We start from the raw sequence: 24276 nt of genomic DNA, 5'->3' as shown, positions 1-24276 counted from the left end.
CAGTGTAATTAATTCCCTTTCAAAGATTTACTTATGAAAAACTGCAAATACCGTAGGAATTCCATCCCCCCTCCAAATATGTTCCCTTGTGGCTATAGCTGAGTAAATAATTTACAGTGAATTAATCTATCTGATGAATTTCAGCAAAGAGGGAGGAACCTTACCCCAGTCCATTACTCAGGTCCCGCAACTATGTTTCCTCATTTTTTTAATCCTATGGTTTTATGACAAGTCAGGCTTTTTTGCTTATACTCAATCTCATGATTTCTCGTGGTATTTGGCTTGATTTATCAATTGGATGAGTATGAATATAGTTTCTATGCTGATATTTACAAGTAGTTTTTCTCTGGATGCTTCTGTCTGAAGAGCAGAGACGGAGATGTCCCTGTCCTCGTATGTTTTTTGTGAATGAAGCGTACAGGGTAAAGGATGTCGCAAGGGTTTAGCTTGCTGTTATAAGCGAACCTTGCTACGTAGTCACAAATTACTTGGGGTGGGTTAGGAACGCAATGGCGGTTTGCAGGGCTACTTCACTACTGGTGCAAAGGGGACTTAAATGTATGGGTTGGCTGATGTGTTACCCAGCCCCCAAAACTGGTGTGAATGGAGGCACTGGCTCTTTTAGGTTATACCGTGTTTTAGTCTTTCTTTAAACCATTTTGTGTTTTTCTGCAGCACCGAGATTTGTGAGTGAAACACTCTTGAGTCCCCAAGGCTGTGGACAAATGTCCTTTCCTCACCCAGTTGTGACGGTGAAAGCAGTAGCCCCCGCGAGCCGTTAGCAGCCGGTGTTAGAGGCTCCCACCCTGCAGATCGCTCTCTGTGCGCGACCCGTAGTCTGCAGGGGCAGTGCACACCTGAACCTGGTGTTCCAGGTAATGATGTTGGCCCAGAAAGAGGAAATGATGCCATTGATCCTCAAATCGATTTGTGGTCAGGGTTCTGTGGGCAACTGGGAAGCTGCCCACAGAAGCTAATTAATCCTTGTTCATGTAATTGAATAGGAAATTGCTGTTGTAATAGCTACTGTAGGCAGCAAGTGCAGCTGCATAGGTGACACTGCAGTGGCATGAGTTAGAGCATTGTTGTGCAGAAGACAGCAGTAAGACCAAGCTGTGCTTTGTAGTCTGCTCACCAGCAGTGTCCTCAGCTTCTTCCCCTTGATGCTCACACCTTAATCTGACAGGATGGGAATTTTCCGTCGGATTGAAATAAGAAATAACCCCAGGCCTGAAGTTTCCCATTAGGTGTTTCAACTATGCAGAATGTCCTAGTTGCTTTCCCCAGGGCTTGCTCCAGTCTCTCGCAAATTAATTCTCCCCTTGGGGTAGGGGGAGCATGACACTTGGTTGCGTTATGTCCCCAGTACCAGTAAGAAAATCAGTTGCAGTTAGCTCACTGGGTTTGAAGCTCTGAGAGGGCTGCAGACCTGTGTGCCTAGCACAGAAGGTGAGTCCCTCTGTGCTTTTTCTTTCATGGGAGCATTGGATGCTGGAAGGGAGCTGGAAGTCATCAGAGGTTCTGGACTCAGGCCTGGTAGACTGCCTTTGTTATTTTCACTGATTTCAAAGTAAATTAAAGAATGTCTGTCTACGCTGGGATGCTGAATGTGTCCTGAAAGGTTTGCAAGACAGGATGGGCTCAGGTTGTGGTGAGACATTCTCCTGTTTTTACCTGTCTTTAGGGAACTGAAAAGAAAGCGCTGCCAAAGATTTTTTTTTTTTTTTTTCCTTCAAAGACCCACTGCCAAGCTGCTTAGTACGAGCACTGGGTTGCAAGTCAGGAATGAGCGCTGCACACTTCGTGTGTGACGTCTGAGGTCTGGCCAAGCCTTGCCGCTGTTGTCCAGCTTCTCTGAGAGAGACAGCAGCTCTCCTGCCTTAGGCCACTGCGAGAGACGTGGGCTGGGACAGTCACAGCATGAGCTGGCATTGTCTCTCTGCCTTACCCTCTGTCGGGAGGACTGCTTCAGCCTTCTGGCATGCGGCTGTCCACTCTGCTCTTGGGCTGGAAGCGTTTCCCTCTGGGATAACCCGCAGCTCTGGCAGGACTTTGAAGGCTTTGGGACCTCTCTGGTTTGGGTGTGGGGTGGGACTGGTGCTGCCACAGCACAGAACGGCAGACGGCTGTGTGTGCAAGTACACATTTTCTGTGGTTCCCAGGGAAGAGTCCGAGTTGTGTTGTGAGGTGAGCGCTGGGTGGCTGCTGGCTGCACTTGGGAACACAGCTGGTGTTTCCCGGAGAGGGCTTAAACAACAGAAAGTTTGAACAGAAGTAACATGTTCCCGTTCATGCGTACAAAATGCTGCAAAGCAGCCATTATTCCTGCTTGTCCAGGAACATCTGCGAAATATGAATTGTGACGCTTTTAAAACTTTCAAGAAAAAATCTGCAGCATGACACTGGCTGAGCCTAGCATGATTTCAGCTCAGAGTTGTTAGCCAAGAAACCTCATTAAAATTAAAAAAAAAGACCAAAAAATACCAAGAATCTGTATATCAGTCCGCTGCTTGGAAGATTCTTGGCAGCTGGTTAAACATTTATATGCAATTTATGAATGGAATTAATTTCCCAATAATTGTCTATATTTACATAATGCTGTCAGCCCTGAGCACTATTACTGGCATTATATCCAACTTCAATAGAGAAGTTTGTCACCTGTGCTACCAGAAAAGAGCTTGTCCAGAACTCTGGCATCTTGAGGGGAGATCTCAGGATTTTTGCTGTGTTTTGGGGCAGTTGGATTTATTTGGTTTTGGTTTTAACAGGATGGCTGTGGTGTCAGTCTCCTAGAGAACACAAAATTTATTTTTTTCCCATCTTTTAGTGGAAATCTGCCCCGAAAACTGCCAGTCAGTCACCTGTTACATAAATTACTTGTGGGTTTCTGCAATATTATCTGCAAAATTGTTTTAGACACCCCTGTTATCATTAAAATTAACTTAATCTTGTAAGAGCTTGACAAGTTTTACAGTCCCAGAGTCTTCAGGCAGTGACAAACTGCAGACAGATCAAAATCTTTCAGACACTGCTTCAGAGCACTAAAACCTCGCAGGCCATAACCCATGGCATTTTCTTAAGAAGTGCGGGCAGCAGAATAAAAGCAGATTTGTGGCTGTATTTGACTGGCCAGGTTTCAAAGAAGGAGGAAAGTAAACCTCTCTCCAAACCAGAAAAACCTAAAATGAGTCATGCATTAGTCTCCCAGACAAAAGAGGAAAGTTAATAAGAGGCAAAAAGAGGTGGCTGAATTGAGATGGACAACGTGTATCTAGAACTTGCCTGCTTCACTGCCCGAGTCTCCAAGGAGGGAAGTGATGTCAGGGTGATACATGTGGTTTTGCAGCTAGGAGGTAGATAAAGGCATGGGGTCTGAGGTTTAATTTCTCTCCTGAGGGTTTTGGGGTAGCTGCACAATGATTTTCTTTGCCTTTCTCATTCTTCTACTGCTATCTATAAACATTTTTGTAATCGCAACGCTGATTATCCGTAAGTCATGATACAAGATGATTAGGAAAAAATCTATACTACTATTCTGAAAACTTCTGGTGAACATGGTGTTTGATCCTGTTTATCTGAGCATGACATTGGAGTCTGAAGTTCCTTTGGAGAGTCACTGAGCATTTAGTATTGCCATTGGGGAAGGACGAGTTTTAGTCATCCATGAAACAAGGGATTCGGGGGTGCAGTCTGGCTAATGCAGAACTCCCAAGTGTTACTGAAATACTGGCAGTATCTGTAACAGATTTTGAGCATGAACAGATGAGTTCCTGCTATTGGTAGCCAAAATGGTGGATCTGGCACAGTGAGCCTATGGTCAGCAATCAGGTTGGACTTACACTCTTTGTCCTGAACTCAATCTGAGCTTGCCATTTTGTGAAATTACCCACCAGTCTCACAAGGGCATTGGCAGGACTGTCTGTAAACAGTGCGTGCTGCTGAGATGGGTGTGTGCGTAACTCATAATGTTGAGGCAGTTGGAAACCAGAAGTAGTGACAGCCAACTCGTCTCCAGTGGTCCCCACATCTGTATGTATTGGATTTACGGTTGTGTCTCATTTGGATGTGTTTTGGATTTGTACTTTCTAAAAGGTACACAAACTTTTATGATTGTAAAGGTGGCTTTCTGAAGGGCAACAAATATTTTTTACGGCTGATTGGATTATTCATCTCACTGTGAGCAGTAGCAAACTGCTTCTTAGTCCAGGTTTTTTATTAAGTACTCTGAGAAAGAGCAAAGGGTCTCTCAGCCAGCTGAGTACTTGAAACATAAGGGAACAGACATGCACAGGGGAGTAGCTTCCTTCATGTTAAAGCCCTGAGAAGCTACAAGCACATAAGCACTGCTATCCAAATGATGATAATCATGAAATTATTGCTAACGTATAAATGGTACTTTTAAGAAGTGGTAGTGGTGGTGGTGCCTAGGGGTTTTGGGTTCTTACATAAAATCCGTTCTGAGACTTCTACTTCTGTTAGCTTCAGTCATATCTTCCAAATTACATGTTTCAAGTCTTGCTTGAAAATGAGTTGTGTGACTCCCATTAAAGGAAATGTTAAAAGTTACTCCCTCCAGCCTTCATCTTTCCTGTGTTTTGCAGATGTGTTCTGGTTGTTGATGCTTCATCTAGTTCTGTCTTGTACGTGCATGTGGACCATGAGCTCTCTTTTCTTTCTGGGAGAATAGTCACTCCCTCCAAAGTGTGAATACTGACAGGAGGGACGGGGGGTGGGGGGGACCAGACTGAATTGGTTCCATCTACCCTTCTCCTAAAGCATCAGGGTTGTGTGATTCAGAAGGTTACATCTATCTCCACATGTCGATGGTTGAATCTTACCCTCTAGATACACATATACACAACCAAAGTCTGCAGTTATGCCTCGCGTAACAGATTTTCAGATACTGTTTTCGGTTCCATTAACCATTTGTCACCACAGATACTCTTTCTGGCAAAGGGAGTCCTTCAGTCTTTAGATTCTGGGGTGAGTTTTTAATTTACTATGATGTCAGCTTCTTTCTCTCTTCGTGGTGATGGTAGTGGAATGTTTTTGGTTAAGGATTCTGGGTTTAATGCTTGTCTCTGAGATCATTGGGCTGGTGTGGTATGATCGCAGGCAGAAGCTGTTTCCCCACTTCAAAATTACATGCAGGGAATTAAACAAACAAATCTTGTCTGTTCCATGTGAGTGAACGTCATGTTCTGCTTTGAAACTTTCCCCACATGGACCAAGTGCTTCCCTACAGCATTGCTGATTGCCACCATGCTCCAGCACACCAGACGCCCAGGAGAAGCTGTCATCTGCAGTCCCTGGAACCTGTTCTCTGCCTACCAGCAAAGAACAGAGGGGTTTAAATATGTATAGCACACATGTGAAACCTTTTGCTTGACTTCTCAGTTCATAGCTTGCTTAAGTGCACTGTAGCTTTTGTTTTCGAATTTAAGTGCCATTTCCTTCCGTAACTCTGTAAGCATGTTTATAGGTACTGTTGCATCTCCGAGTGGCACATCTTCCCATTTTCTGCTCCTGGAGAGGAAGGAATGCTGTCATGGGATGTGTCACCAGGATTTTGCTGTGGTGGTGTTCAGTTCCACACTGCAGCCTTCACTTTGTGCTGGACATGGTTCCTTTCAGCTGGTGTCATGAAGCTGACAAATAACACATACTTGCAAAAAAAAAAAGTGTGAGGGACTTTAAAGTCTACTCGAGCTTGTGTTGGGACAGACTCCTTTCTCTCTAGGGAGAGCATGTGGCCTGTTCTCCTGGGTTCATGAACTCAAGATTTTTGCCTCTTAAAGGAGCTGCAAATACTCATTGTGAGTGTTACTCAAAACCGTGCCAGGACTCAAAACTGAACATGCCTGCAGCTGGAGGGAAAATGTGCAAGAGGCAGCTGTGGACAACCTTTTCTTTTTCCTTTTCTTCCCTTTTTTTTTCTTTTTTTTTTTTTCCCCTTGATTGTTGTTCAGCTAGCCCCATTTCAGTGTTCATGAAGTGATTGGCTTTTGTCAGGACTTACTCTTTCAGGTTATTAAATTATATTGACCTGGAAGTATGCTTACAAGAGATCCTGTGGTCCATAGAGCAGCATAGGAGCAGCTCTGGTTGCCTGGACAAGTACATGTTGTGTGTTAATTTGATTCATGTGCTCTTTATTGGAAAATGTGCCCTTGAGGAAAAGCTCCAAGTCGTCGGAATGCAAAAGGAATCAAAAATGAGATGCAAGGCGAATTCAGCAGGTGGCATACCAGATTTAGCTTAAGTGTACAAATTCCAGGGTTTGTGATATGCTATATAATATGCAAATTATTTATTCAATTAAAGGGAGGGATTGTTAAAAATGCACACACAATAGTTGTGCTTGCCTTCTGCATTTAGAAAGAAGAGAAAATGCTAACAGCAATTTAACAGAAAATTACACTGAGATGATAATTTAGATATTAATGTCAGGAGACGGAAAAATTATAAAATTTGGACTCTCTATTTGGACTGTATTGCTGCTCTCCTAGTGGCATTGATATAGTTGGGTTTTTTTTCTCTGTGCTTCCCCTGTTTGTATAACAGGAACAGCAACACAGCTACCTTTTTTATGTTGTGCTTTGCCAGTGAAGGAAGCATACAGAGCTTGGAGTTACTATTGTGGAAATCTGAAAAGGATGCACCAACATGTTCTTAGGCAAATCAAGGGCTGAGCTGGTGTTTCCCTGCAGAGCTCAGCTTTTCGGTGTTGTGCTACAGCTTCAAAAGTCCATACCTGCAGCACATGGGAATTTGGGTCCTATGTTTCCATCAGTGGGTGCCACTCTTTAAACCTTGAAGAATGCCTAGGAGAAGAGGAGGGGATGGGGTTGTAACTCTGTTGTATGCCTAACAGGAGGAGGTGGTGCAATCCAGGGAAAATTTGACTTTAGCATTGGTTGAGGTTGTGTCTGAAAAACATTGTCTCTCAAACTGGCTGAACATCTGTCACAAGGCTATTGCTCTGTCTTGCATCAATGACTCCTTCACCTCGCTGTTCCCCCTGCAGAGCCTGTGCCAGTAGCGAGACTGAGAGTGAAGCTGGGGATATCATGGACCAACAGTTTGAGGAGATGAATAACAAGCTGAACTCAATGACTGATCCGACTGGCTTCCTGAGGATGGTCAGTAGGAACAATCTCTTGAACAGGTGAGAATACAGCACTGCACTGTGGGGATCAGTAGGCAGAATGAGACGTCTTGATGAGGGCTTCTCTCTGAATTGCAAGTTTAGGGTGCAGCTGATGCCATTGTTCATGGTCTCTCTATTGCCCTGAGTGGTGGGGGCACAGAGCAGCTAACTGATACTGTCCTTTATGGTTGCAGCAGCCATCCATTTTTCACAGCATGGATGTATGGGGAACATTAAGCATTTCTCTTAGGAATAAGGTCCGTACGTTAGTACTGTGCAGCACTCTCCCCCTCTGAGCAGAGGGGCCCGTAGGCCTTTCCTTTCTGTCCTTTTATTTTGTGTTCATGTGGTGCATTGAGAATTTCTCCCTCCTTCAGGAGAGCTCTGCATCTCATTCCTGATGAGATTAGGAATCCATTAGCGCCTAGGGTTGCATGTGCATCCAGCCTGGGAGCTTCAGGTGCCCGGTGGCCTTCCACAGATAGGCGGCCTGTTGGGGGTTGGTTTTGCTCTACAGACTGAAGCGTTGGATGCAAGGGACAAAGAAGCCCTGACAGGTCCTGGAAGAACATGGGGTCCTGTTGCTTCCTTCTTCAGAAGTAGAAATTTTTCGTAGAAAGGAAGCGGGACAGGGACTGAAAGCATCGTTGTGCCTCTTGTGGGAGGGAGGACCCCAGGCACAGCTAGAGACCTCGGTAGGACTATCTATTTCACTTAACTCAGTAGCTTGGTCTGGGAGATGTAGAGGGTGGCATCTTCATTGCCTTTCTTGGTGAATTTGATAGCTTAAGGTGATAGCCAGCAAAGACTTGTCAGCAATTGTTAACTGATAACTCTGTCCTGAGGGGCAGCTATTTCGAATTTGCTCTTCTCCTGCCCAAGCACTGTTTTTGACTGAATGAAGAATTGCAGGGGAACTCTGTTTTGTCCCTGCTGTCTGTGAGGTGTGAAGCTTGGAGCTCTCTGCTACACACTTTTTACAGAAATAATTGCTTCTGTTATCTTAACTATTGTACTAACTAGCTGGGAATATGCTGCATTTCCAGTTACAGGACTGTGTGCTAGCTGCACAGTCTCCACTTGTTTTCTGCCTCTTACGCCTTGCTCAGGTCTCAGTCTTTCACATTACGGTGCTGATTAGGGCAAGCATTTGAAACTAAAATTGGCAACAGATTTTTTCCAATGTTACCACTCCCCCAGTGGAGAGGGGCTGCATGATGTAACCCAGGATTTCTGCCTAGATCTGTGTTCCAGCATGGATTGTGAGCATAGGATACCCCAGGACTTTCTCAGCTGGAAAAGAAAATGCAATCAGCCTGCAGTGTTGTGAGCCATCTCTGGAGCTTGTGAGCTGTAACAGCATCCCCATGAAACTGGGAGCTGCCTGTTGGCACCAACAACTGGCCTGTTTTTCTTTCCAGAATCCACATGCCTATCTGTGCAAGCTGCTGCGTTGATGATGAACTATGAATACTTGCTAGTTTGGGATCAAACAGGCAGATCCCCAGGATTGCTGAGGTGTTTTGCTAGTTCATCAGGTTTAGAAGGACAGGAGAATGCCCCTCTGATTGCAGGGGATAAATATGATCCAGTTCTGCTCCAAGGAATGCTAATCCTCAGGAATAATGCAGAGGCCAACCATGCAGCATCTATGTCTTTCTGCTCCATAGGAGCCAAATCCATTACCTTGAACCCAGAGCCAGGAGCTTACCTCAGGTGCCTTGTCAGGTAATGAGTTTGCAGCTTTTAGGAGAAGCTCAGGGATGCGGCAATTCGGGCACTTAAGTAAAAGCACGCTCACCAAGAGCATCAGGAAGAGCAGTAGAAGCATCCACATCTTTGATGTTCTTGCTATGAGCACTGAGATGAAGAGAAGGAGAACACGCTCCTGTATGGCCTGCCTGCCCACCTTTTGCCTGCAGATGGGGATGTACCAGAGGACTCTAGTGGCAAAACTAATGCTGCCACATCTGTTTTGCACCTGGCTTGCTGAGCCCTGAGTTCAGGGTAGATGCTGTGGTCCTGCCCATGCCTTTGAATACCTCCTGTACTTAATGTCTGCTCCAGTCCCAGAGATGATCAAACTGCAGGCTACAGAGTCTAGAAGGGCACTGTAGAAAGCATTAGCTGGCCTCTTGCGATACTGTGTGGTTCTTTATAATTAAGCTGTGCAGAGAGTGGTATGGCTCATGGCATGCAGCACATCAAGCTTGGGACAACAAGGAGACGTCCTTGCAAGAGCCCTGAAGCTTCAGGAAGGAAGCAGATGAAAATCTGCATGGAAGAGAGCAGATTAAGAAATAAAATGGGAGCAGGCAGCGTTTCTGTGCGCTAGCCTGGAGCTCTAACAAGGAACTGTGAGCTCTTAGGCTTTGGTTAAGCAACAGAATTCAGTGGTTAGAAAGAGCACAAGCTGTCATCTTGCAGCTCCAGACGGCAGCTCACCTCCTCTGGCTTTTCTGCCAGACGGTGCTGGAGTGAGTTCATGTACCTGTAGGTCGATGCTGAGTGGATTGTTGCTGCTGCAGTACTTCAGAGGATGGTAAAATTGTGGCTCACAAGCAGTGATTGAAGGTACGGTGTCTGTTTGCTTTGGCTTCTGCACTGCAGGGGACAGAGAGGAGTAGGGCCTGCTTGGAGCTGAGAATAAGAGCTTGTCTTCCCTACTGCCAAGGCAGGCCCTGCATTCCTCATGTGGGGCCTGAATGCATGTTCACATCTTGTGCTTGAATGCTGGAGATGCTCAAGGGAGTTTGCATGGCTTGGGGCCAGCACAAGTTCCCTCACGCACAGGAATTGCACATGCTGTTAAGGTCCCATGTTAGAAAATGAGGCCCTGGAGATGCTGGGACTGTTTGGAGCCATCCAGTCTCCATGTCTAGCAACAAGAGGGTGACTGAAAGGAAGCCCTTGGTTTGTGGCGGGTGCCCTCTGGCTGCTGTCATCAGGTAACCTGGCTTTTACACAGAGAATAGTGTGATTATTTTTTTTTTGGCAATTCTGCATAGAAAAGCAAAAATGTGGGGGTTTGGCAGTTAACTTAGGGTACTTCTGAGAAAAAATGGACTTTGGGGAGAAAGATGCTCTGAAGGGATGCTGCAATGATCTCAGTACTGGGCAATAGCTGTCCAAGCTGTGGATGCCACTGAAAGAGCTCCCAAGATAGTCCCAGTTGCTCATGTCATTATGCAGCATCTGTTTTCTCTGCTCCTTAGGGCTTTTAGACTTTTGTTGGGTTTCCAGATTAAAATCTGGTTTCTTCCCTGCTAGTCATTTTCTGCTCCAGCAAGGGACTTGGTCACTGCCTGTACCTGAATATAGCTCCCCCACCTTTTCTTTGGCCTCTCCACCATCATGGGGATACAGTTTGTTCTCCTTCCATGTACCTGCAGAAAATATGAGAATCAGCCCTGATGCTGTTCAAAGGGTAAAGTATACTTCCTTGAGCGCAATTTTGCAATGCAGCATACAGAGAATTTGTAAAAGGCAAATTGGGATGTAAGGAGCAATATAACTTGAGATGAAAATTCACTTCTGCCAAGGCCATTGCTATCTCCCAGCTCCCCTTATTATTGCAAACAGCTTGTGTTTTTCCAGCAGAGTCAGCACGCTCAGGGTCCATGGCCAGTCCTACGAGCATAGTTGGAGATTTCCAGAGCAAGCTCAGTGCCCCAGTAAGAGTAAAGTCTCTATGAATCCAGCCAGTGGAATCTAACAGAAGGTGCCTTTGCATGGAGCCTCAGCAGCAGTAAAAGCACAGCTATCGCCAACATACTGTTTCACCTCTCTTTGCTCAGGGTTTCATCCTGGTGACCATCATGTGATGTCTGAGCATGTCTCCCCTCTCTTCTTGGTGTGGGACCCTGCCTCTGTGTTGATTTTGGCCCTGTTGGCTGTGCTTATGTCATCACACAGCAAGGACCAGCTGCTCCTTAATGGATGGGGAGCCAGGAGCCAGGTGCAGCAGCAGAGCTGGCGGGGCAGGGGCCACACCAGCAGGACCCAGCCCACAGTACCCAGTGAAGTGAGCAGGGCAGACCTGGGGATGGCAGCCAGGGTCAGCCAAGAGTCCAGATCATCAGGCAAGTGCCTGGTGAGGGGGTAGGTCTGAGTTCAAGCCAGGTGTGCAAGTGTACTGGTCAGGGTCAGGTCCGGTGACAATAACTGAGGTCAGACACAGCCCACTGATGGCTGTGGGGTCCATTGGGAGGGGGCAGGTCTGAGGGGATCTTGGTCAGCAGGTCAGGCTCTGGGTTGGTGGGGTTCATGGGCCCACACAGCAGGGCTGTGATGGAGCTGGAGACAAGCAAACCTGCAGCATAGCGGAAGCAGAGACAAAAGGCTCAGACCCCAGTTTAAATGGAGCTCCTGGGCTCATGGGCAGGGCATGTTGATGAAGGCCCCGTTCAGGCTGATCAGGGTCGTTAAAGCCTATTAATACCCTCAGGAGCCTGACAGCTTGTCCTGGGGAATGGTGCAGCTGACCCCCGCTGGAGCAGAGGGATAGAGGGTTAGCAGGGATGCTGGCTGGCCCAGGATGAAGCGAGGTCTTTGGAAGGCAGATAGGAAAGCAGTGGCTGGGGAGTCTATCTTTCTGGTTCTCTACCATACAGGGTGCAGCGCTGCAGCTGCCCAAGTACAGACCACACAAGCAGAGAGTGCTGGGTGGTCTGTGGGCTTTGTGCAACCACTGGTGGGTTCTGGAGATAATTGCAGATCCTTGAAAGCACCCACAGGGAGCTTGTATCTGAATGTTTTCTGGAGCTTCCCACAGCTTGGTATTGTGAGTGTGTCAAGGCCCTGAATATATATTTGGGGCTGCATCTCTAGGAAGGGTCTTTTTTGAGGAAGGCTTGCAGAATGACATGCCTGATGGATATCTGTTGTCCTGAGCCTGTCAGACCACTGCAGCAGTAAGTCTGACTCCCAGCCCTCCAGAGTGGCTGTGCTTGGTCATGAGGAGTATTTGATGAGAGTCCTGATGAGTGTCAAGTATTTGTCCAGAGTCCTAATGAGTGCCAAGGCAAACGCAGCTCTGTGCTGATTGTGGCATGAACTCCTTCTTCCTGCCCGTGAACACACGTTCATCCCCTGCAAGCAGAGCCAGGCCCCGTGAGGCTAGTTGTAGGCCAAATCAGTCCAGCTTGCATGACGCTGGCTTTCTCCCCCTTTCTCTGAGGCTGTCCTGGGATCGTTGCTTTGTTCTTGCATCACCTAGACAAAAGGCGGAAGCCGAGTTAATGCTGACGTATGCAGGCAGTCCTGAGTCCCGGTGTGTGCTGTTTCCTCTGTTTGCTGCAGGTCAGGCTGCCTTATACAAAAGGTTATAAATAAGCAGCACTGTGGAGTCCGTGCAGAGGCTTCCAAATGAGAGACTTTACTGTTCCAGAAATCAGGGGACCCCTCTACGTTGCAAAAGCAAGGTAGAAATGATCAGTGCAGCATCCCAGAAGCCAGCACTGGTGGCACTCTGTAGAAGGGGCATTTGGCCAAAAGATTCAAAAGACTCCCTCTTGCCACCTTGAAATCACCTGGGCTCAGATGCCTGAGAAGCCACCTGGAGAGCCGTTTGTTTGCACTGGTTTGGGAGGAAAGGGACTGGCCTGGCCAGGGCTCCAGGTCTGCTCTGCCTGCTACAAAAGATCTCTGTCCGTGCTCCCCCTATGGATTTTCTCACTCTTCTTTGTGTACATAAACAGGCAAGAGATGTGAAAAATTTATGATACTCCCTTGGTTTTGTTCTAATAAAAAGCAATCCAAGTGGTGAAGGAATAAATCTAGAGCCACTTGGCTGTGAAACCAAGATGAAGGAGGCTCTGCTGATTAGAGTAATCAAGCCCCTATTCCGCGAGTAACTGAGTGTGTTAAATGCAGGCGGTGAGGCTGGCGAGTGCCACCTGCTGGCAAGTAGCAGCTGCTTGGGCAGGTCAGGGCTGTTGTGCTTGGACTAAAGCTCTGCCTGCTCACTGGTTCCTAGGTAAGCAGTGGGGTGTCCCTGCCCCAAGGACTGGTATATCAGGCAAGGTATACCAGAGGGATGTGCTTTGACCAAAGGGTTCAGGGCACTAGAAATGTGTGAGATTGGGAAAGCACGGTGTTTATTTCCTGATCTGGTTTAAAATCTGTGCTACATAAAGTATGGAAACAACTGAGCACTGCAAAGTGTGCTGGACTCAGCCAGCTGCTGCAGTGAAGCTAGGTAGAGGGGTCCAGAGGGGAGCAGACAGTGCTGAGTCCATGCTTATCTTGCAATGACCCTGGTATTGTGCAAGTCACATAGTCAAGTTTTCAGCAGCTCCGAATAGCAGCAGCATGCTCGTACTTTTACCAGAATCTCTGCATTGGAGAGCATGGGTAGATGGACACCAGGCTTCCATTTGCATTCTTAAATTACTTGTTAGTGGGGAGCATGGGAGGCAACATCATTTTTTCTTTAGGGAATGGCTTTTAGACATGATATGAGCTGGGTCTGGAGACTGGTTGCAGCAACTGAGGAGAGAAAGAGAGGGGAGAAGGAAGTTTTCTGAATCTGTCTGTTGGTATGTGTCAGAAAAGGTCAGAGGTATGTCTCAGGCCTGTAGTTTGTCAGTGGTAGGAGTGTACTTGAGTGCAACGTTTTTGCTCTCCTTGGCTTTTCCTACATGCTGGCTTAATCTGGTAGCGGGAAGAGACACTGTACCTGTATATATATGTGTGTGTGTATGTGTATCTGCTGTAGGCATATATATGTGCATACTCACAAATATATATGCCTATAGCAATTATGCAATCAACTGTTACTATAACTCATTGATTAACATATCTGTTGGGTGCTGAGTTTTCTTTTGATTTCCTGGATGCACAAATATTTCCTGTTTTTATTTATTTTCTGTGTTGATAGCCAAGAATTGGTACAGGCAAGAGGTAAAATAAGGAACAGAGACAAGGCATTTCTTCTGAGCAAACCTTCTTGAAAAAAGGACATTGCAGACTAGTATCCTGACAAAGTGTGTGAGTTTGGTCATGAATCAGGAAACTATAGCTGCTTTCCTGTTGTGTAAATTGGCAAAGGCACATAGCATTGGAAGGTGTCTGAGAGGCAAAACATTGCTGTGCTTCACAGAGACCAAGAATGGAGGGAAGCTTTCTCTGCACAGCAGCATCAGAGTATGATCTAGACTGGGATTTCATGGAACCCCTCCATCAAATGGATTTGGCACCCTGAGGACAACAGGGCATGTGTTGCCTCATGGGTGGCCTTTTATGCTTGAGATTGTTGTGTTTGTTACTGGACAGCCCCAGTGGTGACTCTGGTTACGCTTCAGACCTTGCACTACCATTACTGTTCAACGTCTTATTTGCCTCCCTGCCTTTTCTTTAAGGCCCACCTGTTAAAACTTTCTGGAAAGTTATCCTTTTCACATAAAATGGTTGCTTTTGGCACCAAGCCAAGGATAACCTTTCTGGGGAACACAGCTGCTGTAAGACCAGAGTGGGGCAACATCATTTCCTCAACAGGGCAATAACTTTTTGTAGCCATGCTGTCTCACTCTTCTCAGCACGATGGTGTATGGTGGCTGGGGATGATGCCAGGAGAGCATGTGCAGAGCTCTGTCTGTGGAAATGTCAGAAATGGGCTCCAGGTCAGTTCTTGCATCTGACTTCATGGAGCCATTCAGAGGAGTGATAACACGTGCAGGCGTCATCTTCATGCTGCCTTGTTTGCCTGTTGTCATATTTCCTTTCGGTACTGTGCTAGATTAGTTGGTGCAAAACCCAAGTGCAAATCCTCCTGTGGTTGCAGTCAGTTGTTGATGGGTCTCATGTTTGCCTGCACACAACCACTATACATAGGTATGCAATGAACAGCACTTCAGGCACTTGAGAAACACTCCATGGCAAAGTAATATGCTGTCTGCAGCTGGTTCACCCTGCCATTAATGTCATTGTTTATTGTGGCGTGAAGCTGAATGGGAGCCCTGCCATGCAGCATCATACGGAACACAATCCTCTGGATGGGCAGGGACTGGCTCATCGTCAGTGTTAGGAAGACAAGGCAGCCTGTAGTGGACCTCAGATTTCTGCAACTAACCTCTCACTTGCCTTTTGCCCACAGGAGCTGTCAGAGCATGACCAGTCTGTTCAGCAGTACTATGTCTCCTGTTAAGGATGGAACATCATCTCTTCCAAGGAGACAGACTTCCTTCACCAAGCCCCCCCTCCGTGCACTCTACGACTTATTGATAGGACCTATGGAAGGAGTAAGCCTTTGGCGCGGACAAAAAAAAAAAAATAAAGAGATTCGCTTACCAAAATCCTCTGACAATGTGGGAAAGCAAGAATAGGCAGCTTGGGGATTGTATCTGAAGCGTGGTGGTTTTCACTTGGTCTTCCCAGATGGTGAGACCAGGTGTGTTGGGAGGTGGAAACAAGGGATGTTGCTGTTGATGCCACTTCCAGTCAGCTGTCAAAGTATAACACTTCTGATGAACCTGAGCAGGAAGCGTATCCTTAATTGACTAGTACTAATTGGCAAACTCAGCAGTTCTATCTAGGGACAAATGGGTCAGGGAGATAGAAAAAAGCAGTACTGGAAGCCCGGCAGCACCACTGGCCCACCCTGTGCCTCTTGCTGCCATGTGGTGCCATGCTGGCAGCCAGACAAGCCGGGCCTTGCTCTCTCTCCATCCCAGGGGCTGGTGCTTTTGCAAGGAGGTGGACATGCTCCTGGCATGTGCCGGCAGCAGCGGGTGGGAGTTGCTGCTGGGGCTGGTCAGGCATTCGGTGGCCCGCTGGGTTCACAGACAGTGTCCCAGCACTTGGCCCATTCAGGGTCCTGCTCCGCGCATGGCGGTGCTGCACTGGGGCACCTGCCAGCGCAGGGGCGGAGGACACAGGCCCTGGCATCATCCCGTGCCAGTGGATCACAGGGTGAACGCAGAAGCAAAGGGAAGCTGCGTGGCACGGTGTCCTGCAGCAGCCCTGGCCAGCCCATGCGGGAGGCCAGGAGGAGCAGCATTGCCCCTGGTTCCAGTCTCATGGAGCAATGGTTACTTTAAAGGCTGTTCGGACGCTTTAATCTTGTGGAGCCATAACCTTTGTGAGCCTGAGCCTTTGTTAGCTCTGTCAGCCTGCCATCGCGCGGTCACGCTGTGAATTTTGGAGAGTGGGGCCTTCTGCTCCAGAGGCTGCACATGCATCCTCTTTGCAGGGCGAGGAGGTCAGCTTTGTTTATGGATTTTCTCTGTCATCTTCTGTGGCATTCTTGAGAAAGCTTCACCTGGGAGTTTAACGCCTGCCTACCACCTAGTGTAAATAGGTAAGACAGGCTGGGAAGAAATCCTCATGGGGAACCCCTGGAGCCTGCTCCTCCTTCCCAGTGAGGATGCACTGTGGCTGGGCACTGTGTGGCAGGTTTGGGTGCCTGAGGCCCAGAGCTGCCTCCGCTAAGGTACTGTAGGGCTTGGCCGGGCTTTCAGAGAGTGCAGCGTTAGCAGATACAGGCTCCTTACTAGCCTCTCTCTAAGAAGATACAGTTCAGGTCTTCTGTGTGGTTTATCAGTCCCATTATAATGGAAACTTCCATTATAGCAACACTAGCTGCAGGTGCAGGACCCATCCAAGCCAGCAGCTGTCAGCAGGCCTAACCTTGCACAGCTGTGCTCCCTGCGAGTGATGGACCAGAGACTTTTCCACCTTCATGACAAATCGCCAGCGTAGCCAGTATCGTTGCCATGAAGTAGAGGACATGTTCCTGTGCTTGGCAGTTCATGCTTTTCTCCTTTTCCTCACTGAAGAGATTCTTTATTGTTAGAACTCATCCTAAAATTAATTCTTGGAGACATATGAAACACAAATGATCCTCATAGTTTTATTTCTGTTTCTGTAATGCACATACAGCCATCGTAAGGAAAAAAAAAATTAAACTCTAGGAGTTTTACATACAAATTAAAAGTTCTGTTAGGCACATGTCACTATGGCTCAGATGCTCTGATTGTGTTGCTGACAGCCAAAGCTCCTGGAGCAGTAAGTAAAATGGAATATATATTTAAAAAAAAAAAAAAAAACAAAAACAAAAACCAAAACCACACAAAAACATGGGTGGGAAGCTGCTGCTTGTCAACTTGGGCTCTGCAGGAAGACGCACGGCTGAATGGAGGCTGGTAGATTTAGCTGCGGAGCACGCGTGCTGGTTCACCCCACGAAGTGGGGGCCTCCCTCGGGGCTGCTGGGGTTGTAAACAGCATGTCAGGACGGAGTGGAGGTGGTTCTCAGGAAGGCTCCTGAGGCAGCTGTGTGTCAGCGACTGCCCTGGATCTCCCTCACCAGTCTGTGGGGCAGGCTGAGCTCCAGAGCTGTAAGGAGGACAGGAGAAACAGCAAGAGATCAGCAACTATTTTTAAATCCTTTTAAATGAAAATGTTCTTATCCTTCAGCAGTTTTGTTCCCACTTCAAATGACAAGAAGTCTTTAAAAGCATCTTGCTGTCTCTCTTCAACTTTCTACTGTTTGACGTTCTCCCTCATAGCTGACCCGATTTCTGACTTGCTCCATGCTCCTTTTGGAGGAGATTGCCAAACTGATTTTTCTATTTCTATTTAGTAATGTTCATTCATCTGTGCTGCTACCTGAGAACTAAAGCTTGAGACTGACTGCAAATTCCTGTTATTCTTTGATTGCTAGTGAGATTGGGTCAGTGTATCTCAAATTAATTGTCAGCTGTCAGTGCATCACAGTGCAGTCTGGAAGTCTGCTCCAGACAGACCCTGAGCAAGGCGGAGTGGAAGAATTGCATTATAGGACCAGGGTGCATTTGTCTGAGCATTATATTTACAATTTCACACAAGTAGTAATATTCACCCTCAAAATGCATAATATCCCTTTCTTTTCTCTCGCACTGTCTGATATCCACCATGTCCCCACTTCAGGATTTTTTGACATTACTTCTGCGCCTCTCTTGTTTCAAAAGTCTGTGTTTCCATTAGACATTATTTTTACAGTACACTAGATAAATAAGAGTGAAATTCCCACAGTGGGACCGGGAGCAGTTGCCACTTTTTGTGCCCAGATGCGTGTTGCCTATGTATTAATCTCTCTGCCTTGCTTCTCCATCCATAAGATGGAGAACTTCTAAACTTCCTGTTTAGACCTGTTTGTGACTCTGGGTTCATTACAATGTCAAATGTCTTGAAGGACAGGTCATAGACACAATCCGTAGATTGTTTGCTCTTACATAGGTGATTGCTATTTTGAAATTCAATATCAGAAAGAATATTCTCTTTGAAAGGATAAAGTGATAATATTGACAAGACATAGGTTGTTGGGGTTAACAAAGATTTTACGCTGGAGCAGAAGTTGTTGTACTGTGGTGGGGCTGAGCCCCAGCACGCTTGCCGGGGCAGGGTGCGATGACCGAGATCTGTACAGCGTATCAGTGTGCTTGAGGCTCGTTCATCCTGATGAGATTGCTTGTGCACAGGTGAACAACAGCCCTGCTGTATAGATCAGTCCAATGGCAATGTGTGTTCGCATCACATCTGTGTTCACACGGAGCGTAATTCTGATGTGCATATTTCCAAACCTGACGTGGGGTCAGGCCAGAGCCTGATGCTTGGGAAGTGTGGGCTGGGGCGCTAATGGAGTAAAAAGGCCAAACTAATTCTCTCACTTTTCTTTTCAGGGTTTGATGCATTCCAGTGGGCCTGTTGGCCGCCACCGCCAGCTGATACTCGTTCTGGAGGGAGAACTGTACCTCATTCCTTTTGCTCTTCTGAAGGGCAGTTCCTCCAATGAGTACCTCTATGAGCGCTTCAGCCTCATTGCAGTGCCATCCATCCAGTCGCTGAATCCCGGCTCCAAGGTCTGACATTGCCTTATAAAACCTCTCTCTCAGAGAGTATCTCCTGTGGGGTGCAGCCTCCTATACATGCTAGAATTGCAGCAGCTCTGTCCTGCTATGCCAAGCACAAAAATAGAAATCACAAATGTACAACCTTCCCGAGGCATTCCCAGTTCTGCTGAGCACGTTGAGCTGTGAAGTAGATTCTGATGTAGTTCCTGCAGCACAGAATCACAGCCCCAGGCATACCAGGAGGGACAAGGGGAATGAACCGGTTGGATAGCCTCATTTAAAGGATAGCATGTCCTGGGCTGTGAAACTACATGGCAGACTGCAGAAATGTAGGCGTTTGTGATCAATACTGGGCTTCCTTGGCAAGATGACTTGTCCTATCATGTTCCTGGTATGTTTAGCTACATTTTAGCTTTCTGTGTGGAGAAGGCCACCAACATCTCGTGACACTGAAGCTATAAGACAAAGCAAATACCACAGGCAAATCCTGCAGGAAGTATCTTCATGCTGATGTTTGGCATCAGCCTTTCCAAGGGCCAGGTCTCCAGGGCGAATGCCCTAAGTCACATCTGCTCTTGCTGAGCGGCGTTCTGCTGCGTGTCTTGGCTTGCACTGTCACAGTCACTGGAACAGCAAAATAGTCTGAATCCTGCCAGCATGCAGCACCATGCCACTGGCAGTGGTGATGCTGGTCCCTGAAACACAGGTGTGAGAAACCAGTTAGTGAGTGATTACAAGTCATTTTCCCATAAGATGGGGAACTGGGGTATTCTTTATGCTTTTAGCTCTGCTACAGTCCTCAAAGGGACCTGGGCTATGTCTGTTGCTTTCTGTTCTTATCTATCTGTTCACGTAAGGCGTGAGGATAGAAATCCTGACTGGACTTGAGTGGAGATGTTTCTTGAAATAGTTTAATGGAAGAAATTAAAGAAATGCAAAGTTTTTTTTGTAATTGTGATAACCAGACTTCTGTTTAGAGCCAAAGACACCAGATATTTTATTACCAGCACCATAACGAACAGATCTTTGAACCTCATTTTCTCTTTCTCTAGTCCCATGCGAGGAAGAATACTCCTGCTTACTCCAGTTCTACCTCAATGGCAGCTGTCATAGGAAATCCCAAGCTCCCTTCAGCAGTTATGGACAGGTGGCTATGGGGACCTATGCCCTCTGCAGAAGAGGAAGCATATATGGTGTCCGAGTTACTTGGCTGCCAGCCCTTAGTTGGCAGTGCAGCAACAAAAGAGAGGGTCATGAGTGCCCTCACTCAGGCAGAATGTGTCCATTTTGCAACCCACGTCTCCTGGAAACTGGCTGCTTTGGTCCTGACACCTAACACTGACAGCAATCCAGCCAGCAGCAAGAGTTCTTTTGGGAACCCCTACACAATCCCAGAATCCCTTCGGATGCAGGATGATGCCAGTGATGTGGAGAGCATCTCAGACTGCCCTCCTCTTCAGGAGTTCCTGCTTACAGCAGCTGATGTCCTGGATCTGCGGCTTCCTGTCAAATTAGTGGTTCTTGGCTCTTACCAAGAATCCAACAGCAAAGTCACTGCTGATGGAGTCATTGGCTTGACAAGAGCATTCCTGGCTGCTGGGGCTCAGTGTGTCCTAGTGTCACTCTGGCCTGTTCCTGTGGCCGCTTCCAAAATGTTTGTGCATGCCTTCTATTCCTCCCTCTTAAATGGGATGAAAGCCAGTGCAGCCCTTGGAGAAGCAATGAAAACTGTACAGAGCAGCAAGCAGTTCTCCCATCCATCCAACTGGGCAGGTAGGAAGAATCTGCTTTTTGATGAACCAGACGGGGTTTCTAGGAAGCGCTCTTACGCCAAATTGTTTGAGTTATGCAAGGAGTGGTGGTAGCAGGTAGTTGGGAGTAGCATATGCCCTGTGCTCTCCCAGATTTCAGCCCCCGTGCTTCAGACCCTGATTCAGCTGAGTGTGGCTGAATGTCAGTGTCATGGAAACATCAGTATTTCACTGTCTATAGTAAGTGGGCTATGAATTTGATATAATTTAAAGCAATTGTGAGGTGAAGTGTGTTTCATCACAATGGTTTCATGACTGGAAAGAAATAATGTGCAATAGTTATTCCCTATGTTTGAAATCTATAGGGTCAAGTTTCCTGTGTACGTGAGATGGAGCTAGCTGGGGCAAATTTACAGAACCTTCTCACTGAGAATTTAGTGAAACTCTAACAAGGAGGCAAGAGTGGTACTTCTGAAAGTTGGAGCAGCAGCAGCCAGTAGCTATGATTTCTGTGACATAAACTTTGTGGGGCCTGCTCCTTCGGTCCTTTTAGGAGAAAAGTTTCCCTTGCTTCCACTGGAAATTTCTCAGCAGTGTAAGCTCTGGGGTGGAGCGCTGGTGCTTGCTCCCTCTCAATTAGATGAGTGAGTTGAGAATCAGTAAGACAAAGTCTTGGAGCTCAGTGGTGGTGTTACAGGGATATGTACAAATAACCTGCTTTTTTTTTTTTCCTGACAGAAGTCCTGTTTTTTGAAAGCTGCAGGCATTCCCCAAATGGATGTTTTTGCACAGGCAGCAGTACTGTGTTGTTAGATCAGGAAGCTGTTCTAAGTATGGCTCTGATGTAAACTGTATGTAGCTGGAGGAGCGGGAAACTCAGTAGAGCTTGTTAAAATGAGTGCTTGGAGTTAGTCTGACAGAGTGATTTCAGGGTTCTTGAGTCCAGCATTAGGACGTGATTCAGAGAACGCCAGATGGGAGCTGAGTTTAGGTTACAGTCCACAGTTCAATTTGTATTTTATTTTCCTTCCAAGATTTTTCTGTCTCAAAGAGCATTAAAAAAAATAAAAATGACCGATTCCTAGGTAAAAAAAGAATGAGCATGGACGTGGGTGCTTGGCATCACCACCAAGTAGAAGCTTCCAGCTACTCAAGCTGTCTTAGTACTGCTCCTTCCGTGGTTTGTAAGCAGTTCATTACACACAGTCCCTGACTTTCACCTTTGACTCTTGATGGCGAGTCTTGGATAGAGCACGGGAGTGAGGATGGGCAGCCGCGTACCTTGCTGCAGTGGATGAGAAGGGACAGGCAGAGCTCCTTGTGCTGACTCTTGGAAAATCTAGCATTTAGGTGGTGCATAAGCCAAGACAGGTTTCTGAGACAGGGAAAGCTCTCAGTCCGAGTTCTGTTTCTGCAAGCACTGTTTAGCATCTATTGATTTTCGGTGCTGTAAAGGAGACCTGGAACACGCTAGAACAAGTTTAGCTGTAATACATTGTTTTTTCCACTTGCTTGAACAGGAAAACACTATTGATTTAATACAGGACGATAGTAAGAAGCCTCTAGAAGTTCAGACTATGGGACTGGGCAGCTGCTCTGGAAAAGAATGTCACTCTGCAGGGCGCAGTAAACCATCATTCCATTAGTTTGAGAGGGCAGAAGATCTGTTTCTGTTTTGAACGTTTTCTATAATGAAAGGAGGTTGAGTGTCTCTTATTCTGAATCCTGCAGCCTTCATGCTTATTGGGAGTGATATGAAGCTGAACAGCCCTTCTTCGCTAGTAGGACAGGCCCTGACTGAGATTCTGCAGCACCCTGAAAGGGCACGAGATGCTCTGCGTGTCCTGCTACATCTGGTAAGAGACAGGAAACACTGCCACACGCAGCAGGCACAGCAAGGGGCATTGCAGGCCATGTAGTTGTGAGAGAATGTTACCTGTGGGTATGCATCTGTAAATGGTGAATGGGAAGAGAAAAACACCCTGATGTGTAGCCACTCACACTTGAATATATACCTTCAACTCTTCTCCCTTACCATAAAGTAGTCACTTGTGAAAAGACTGGGTCAGTGTGAGAAGACTGAGACGTCTGATGGAGTGTCCAGAGCAAAAACAGGCAAAGTAAGCCAAGTCTTATATTGTATTGTGACAAAATACTCCCCACATCCATCTGGTTTGCATTAGCTGTTGAATTGGGTCTCTGCTTTAAAAATGAGATAATCATTGGAGTTAATTGTTTCTATAAGGCAAGAGCTATGAACGTATGGCAGTCATGGAGATGCAGAGCACAGGGACTGCTCCCTCTTTGCATCCTTGGAAGATAAGAGGCACTTTTGTCCCCATATGTGCCAGTAGCCTGTTGTGGGGAGCAGCAGGACTGAAGCCAAACTGCCAGATGGCTAGAATAATCTCTTATGACTTTTAATACTTTTCTTTCCAATGTGTCTTCCATGGTCGCACAGGATTGTGGAGTATCCATCGGGTGAGGGAAACCTGTGAATGTTGCTAGTCATCCCAGTTGCTGGGTTTTGTGAACACACCTCTCTCTTTACTGTTTACCATATAGCTGGAGACTCTTGCCTGGTAATAAACAGTGTTCGTGAAAGATTGGAACCTGAACATGAGTCATCTTTTGGGGAGAAATGCAGCTGCCAGGCTTATAGGAAACTATCACAATCAAACTGGAACTTAGTTTCCTGTGGCATTACTTTTCCCAGCATCCCAGAGAATATTGACACTCACCATAGGGATTTTACAGCTGTGCGGGCTGAGTTACTGGAGCCTCTGTTTTCAAGGGCACAAAAATCCTTCTGTGTAAGACAGGCCAGGTTCAGCATTCAGTTTGCTGTTTCTCAACCTGCTGTTACTGCCTCTTTACTGTGTAAAAAGAGGTGGTTTGTAAAAATCTCTTATAAAATAAGCTGTACTTTCCCCAAAGGTGGAGAAATCACTGCAGCGAATCCAGAATGGGCAGCACAACTCAATGTATACCTCCCAACAAAGCGTGGAGAATAAAGTAGGTGGCATTCCAGGCTGGCAGGCACTACTCACTGCGGTAGGATTTCGGTTGGACCCTCCAGCCAGTGGCCTCCCGGCAGCAGTGTTCTTCCCAACCTCTGACCCTGGTGACCGGCTACAGCAGTGCAGCACCACCATACAGTCCCTCCTGGGTAAGAAACAGGCCAGCTATTGGCCGCGTCCTCATCTGTCCAAGCAGACATCGACCTTTGCCTGCCTTTCTTTGATGCAAGCCTGTAAAATGGTGATGGTTTACATCAGTGAAATAAAAGTATTTAACAGGGTAGAGGTTCTAGAAGTAAATGTTTTACTGAACATTTTGTCGTAGATGAGAATCATTTACTACTGGGTCCAGTATCTGAGAAGCATGATGCGACTATTCTCCGAGCTCTCAATCAGAAAATGTGTAATCAGATGCAAAGTGGGAAACCCTTTTGCTTTCTGGAAATTGCTCGTGCTTCCAGAACTGTTCAGTGATGTGGGGAAGAGGTTTTAGGAATTAGTTGAGTTTGTGTTCAGGTTGTTGTA

At 46.7% G+C, this 24276-nt stretch overlaps 1 protein-coding gene across 4 annotated transcripts in view; it reads left to right on the top strand.

Moving 5' to 3' along the window:
• The window catches only part of TTC28 (tetratricopeptide repeat domain 28), a 187410-nt gene that overhangs the window by 152698 nt on the left and 10436 nt on the right, over positions 1 to 24276 (top strand). For all 4 annotated transcript variants that reach the window (XM_054843936.1, XM_054843935.1, XM_054843937.1 and 1 more), the window contains 6 exons: positions 7028 to 7168; positions 15246 to 15390; positions 18810 to 18989; positions 20033 to 20753; positions 22463 to 22587; positions 23669 to 23900. In XM_054843936.1, the coding sequence (XP_054699911.1) occupies positions 7028 to 7168; positions 15246 to 15390; positions 18810 to 18989; positions 20033 to 20753; positions 22463 to 22587; positions 23669 to 23900 (1544 nt within the window). The remainder of the gene's footprint in view (positions 1 to 7027; positions 7169 to 15245; positions 15391 to 18809; positions 18990 to 20032; positions 20754 to 22462; positions 22588 to 23668; positions 23901 to 24276) is intronic.

This window comes from Grus americana, chromosome 16 (assembly GCF_028858705.1).
Source record: "Grus americana isolate bGruAme1 chromosome 16, bGruAme1.mat, whole genome shotgun sequence".
Taxonomy (NCBI): Eukaryota; Metazoa; Chordata; class Aves; order Gruiformes; family Gruidae; genus Grus; species Grus americana.
This window is presented reverse-complemented; position numbering and strand designations above follow the sequence as displayed.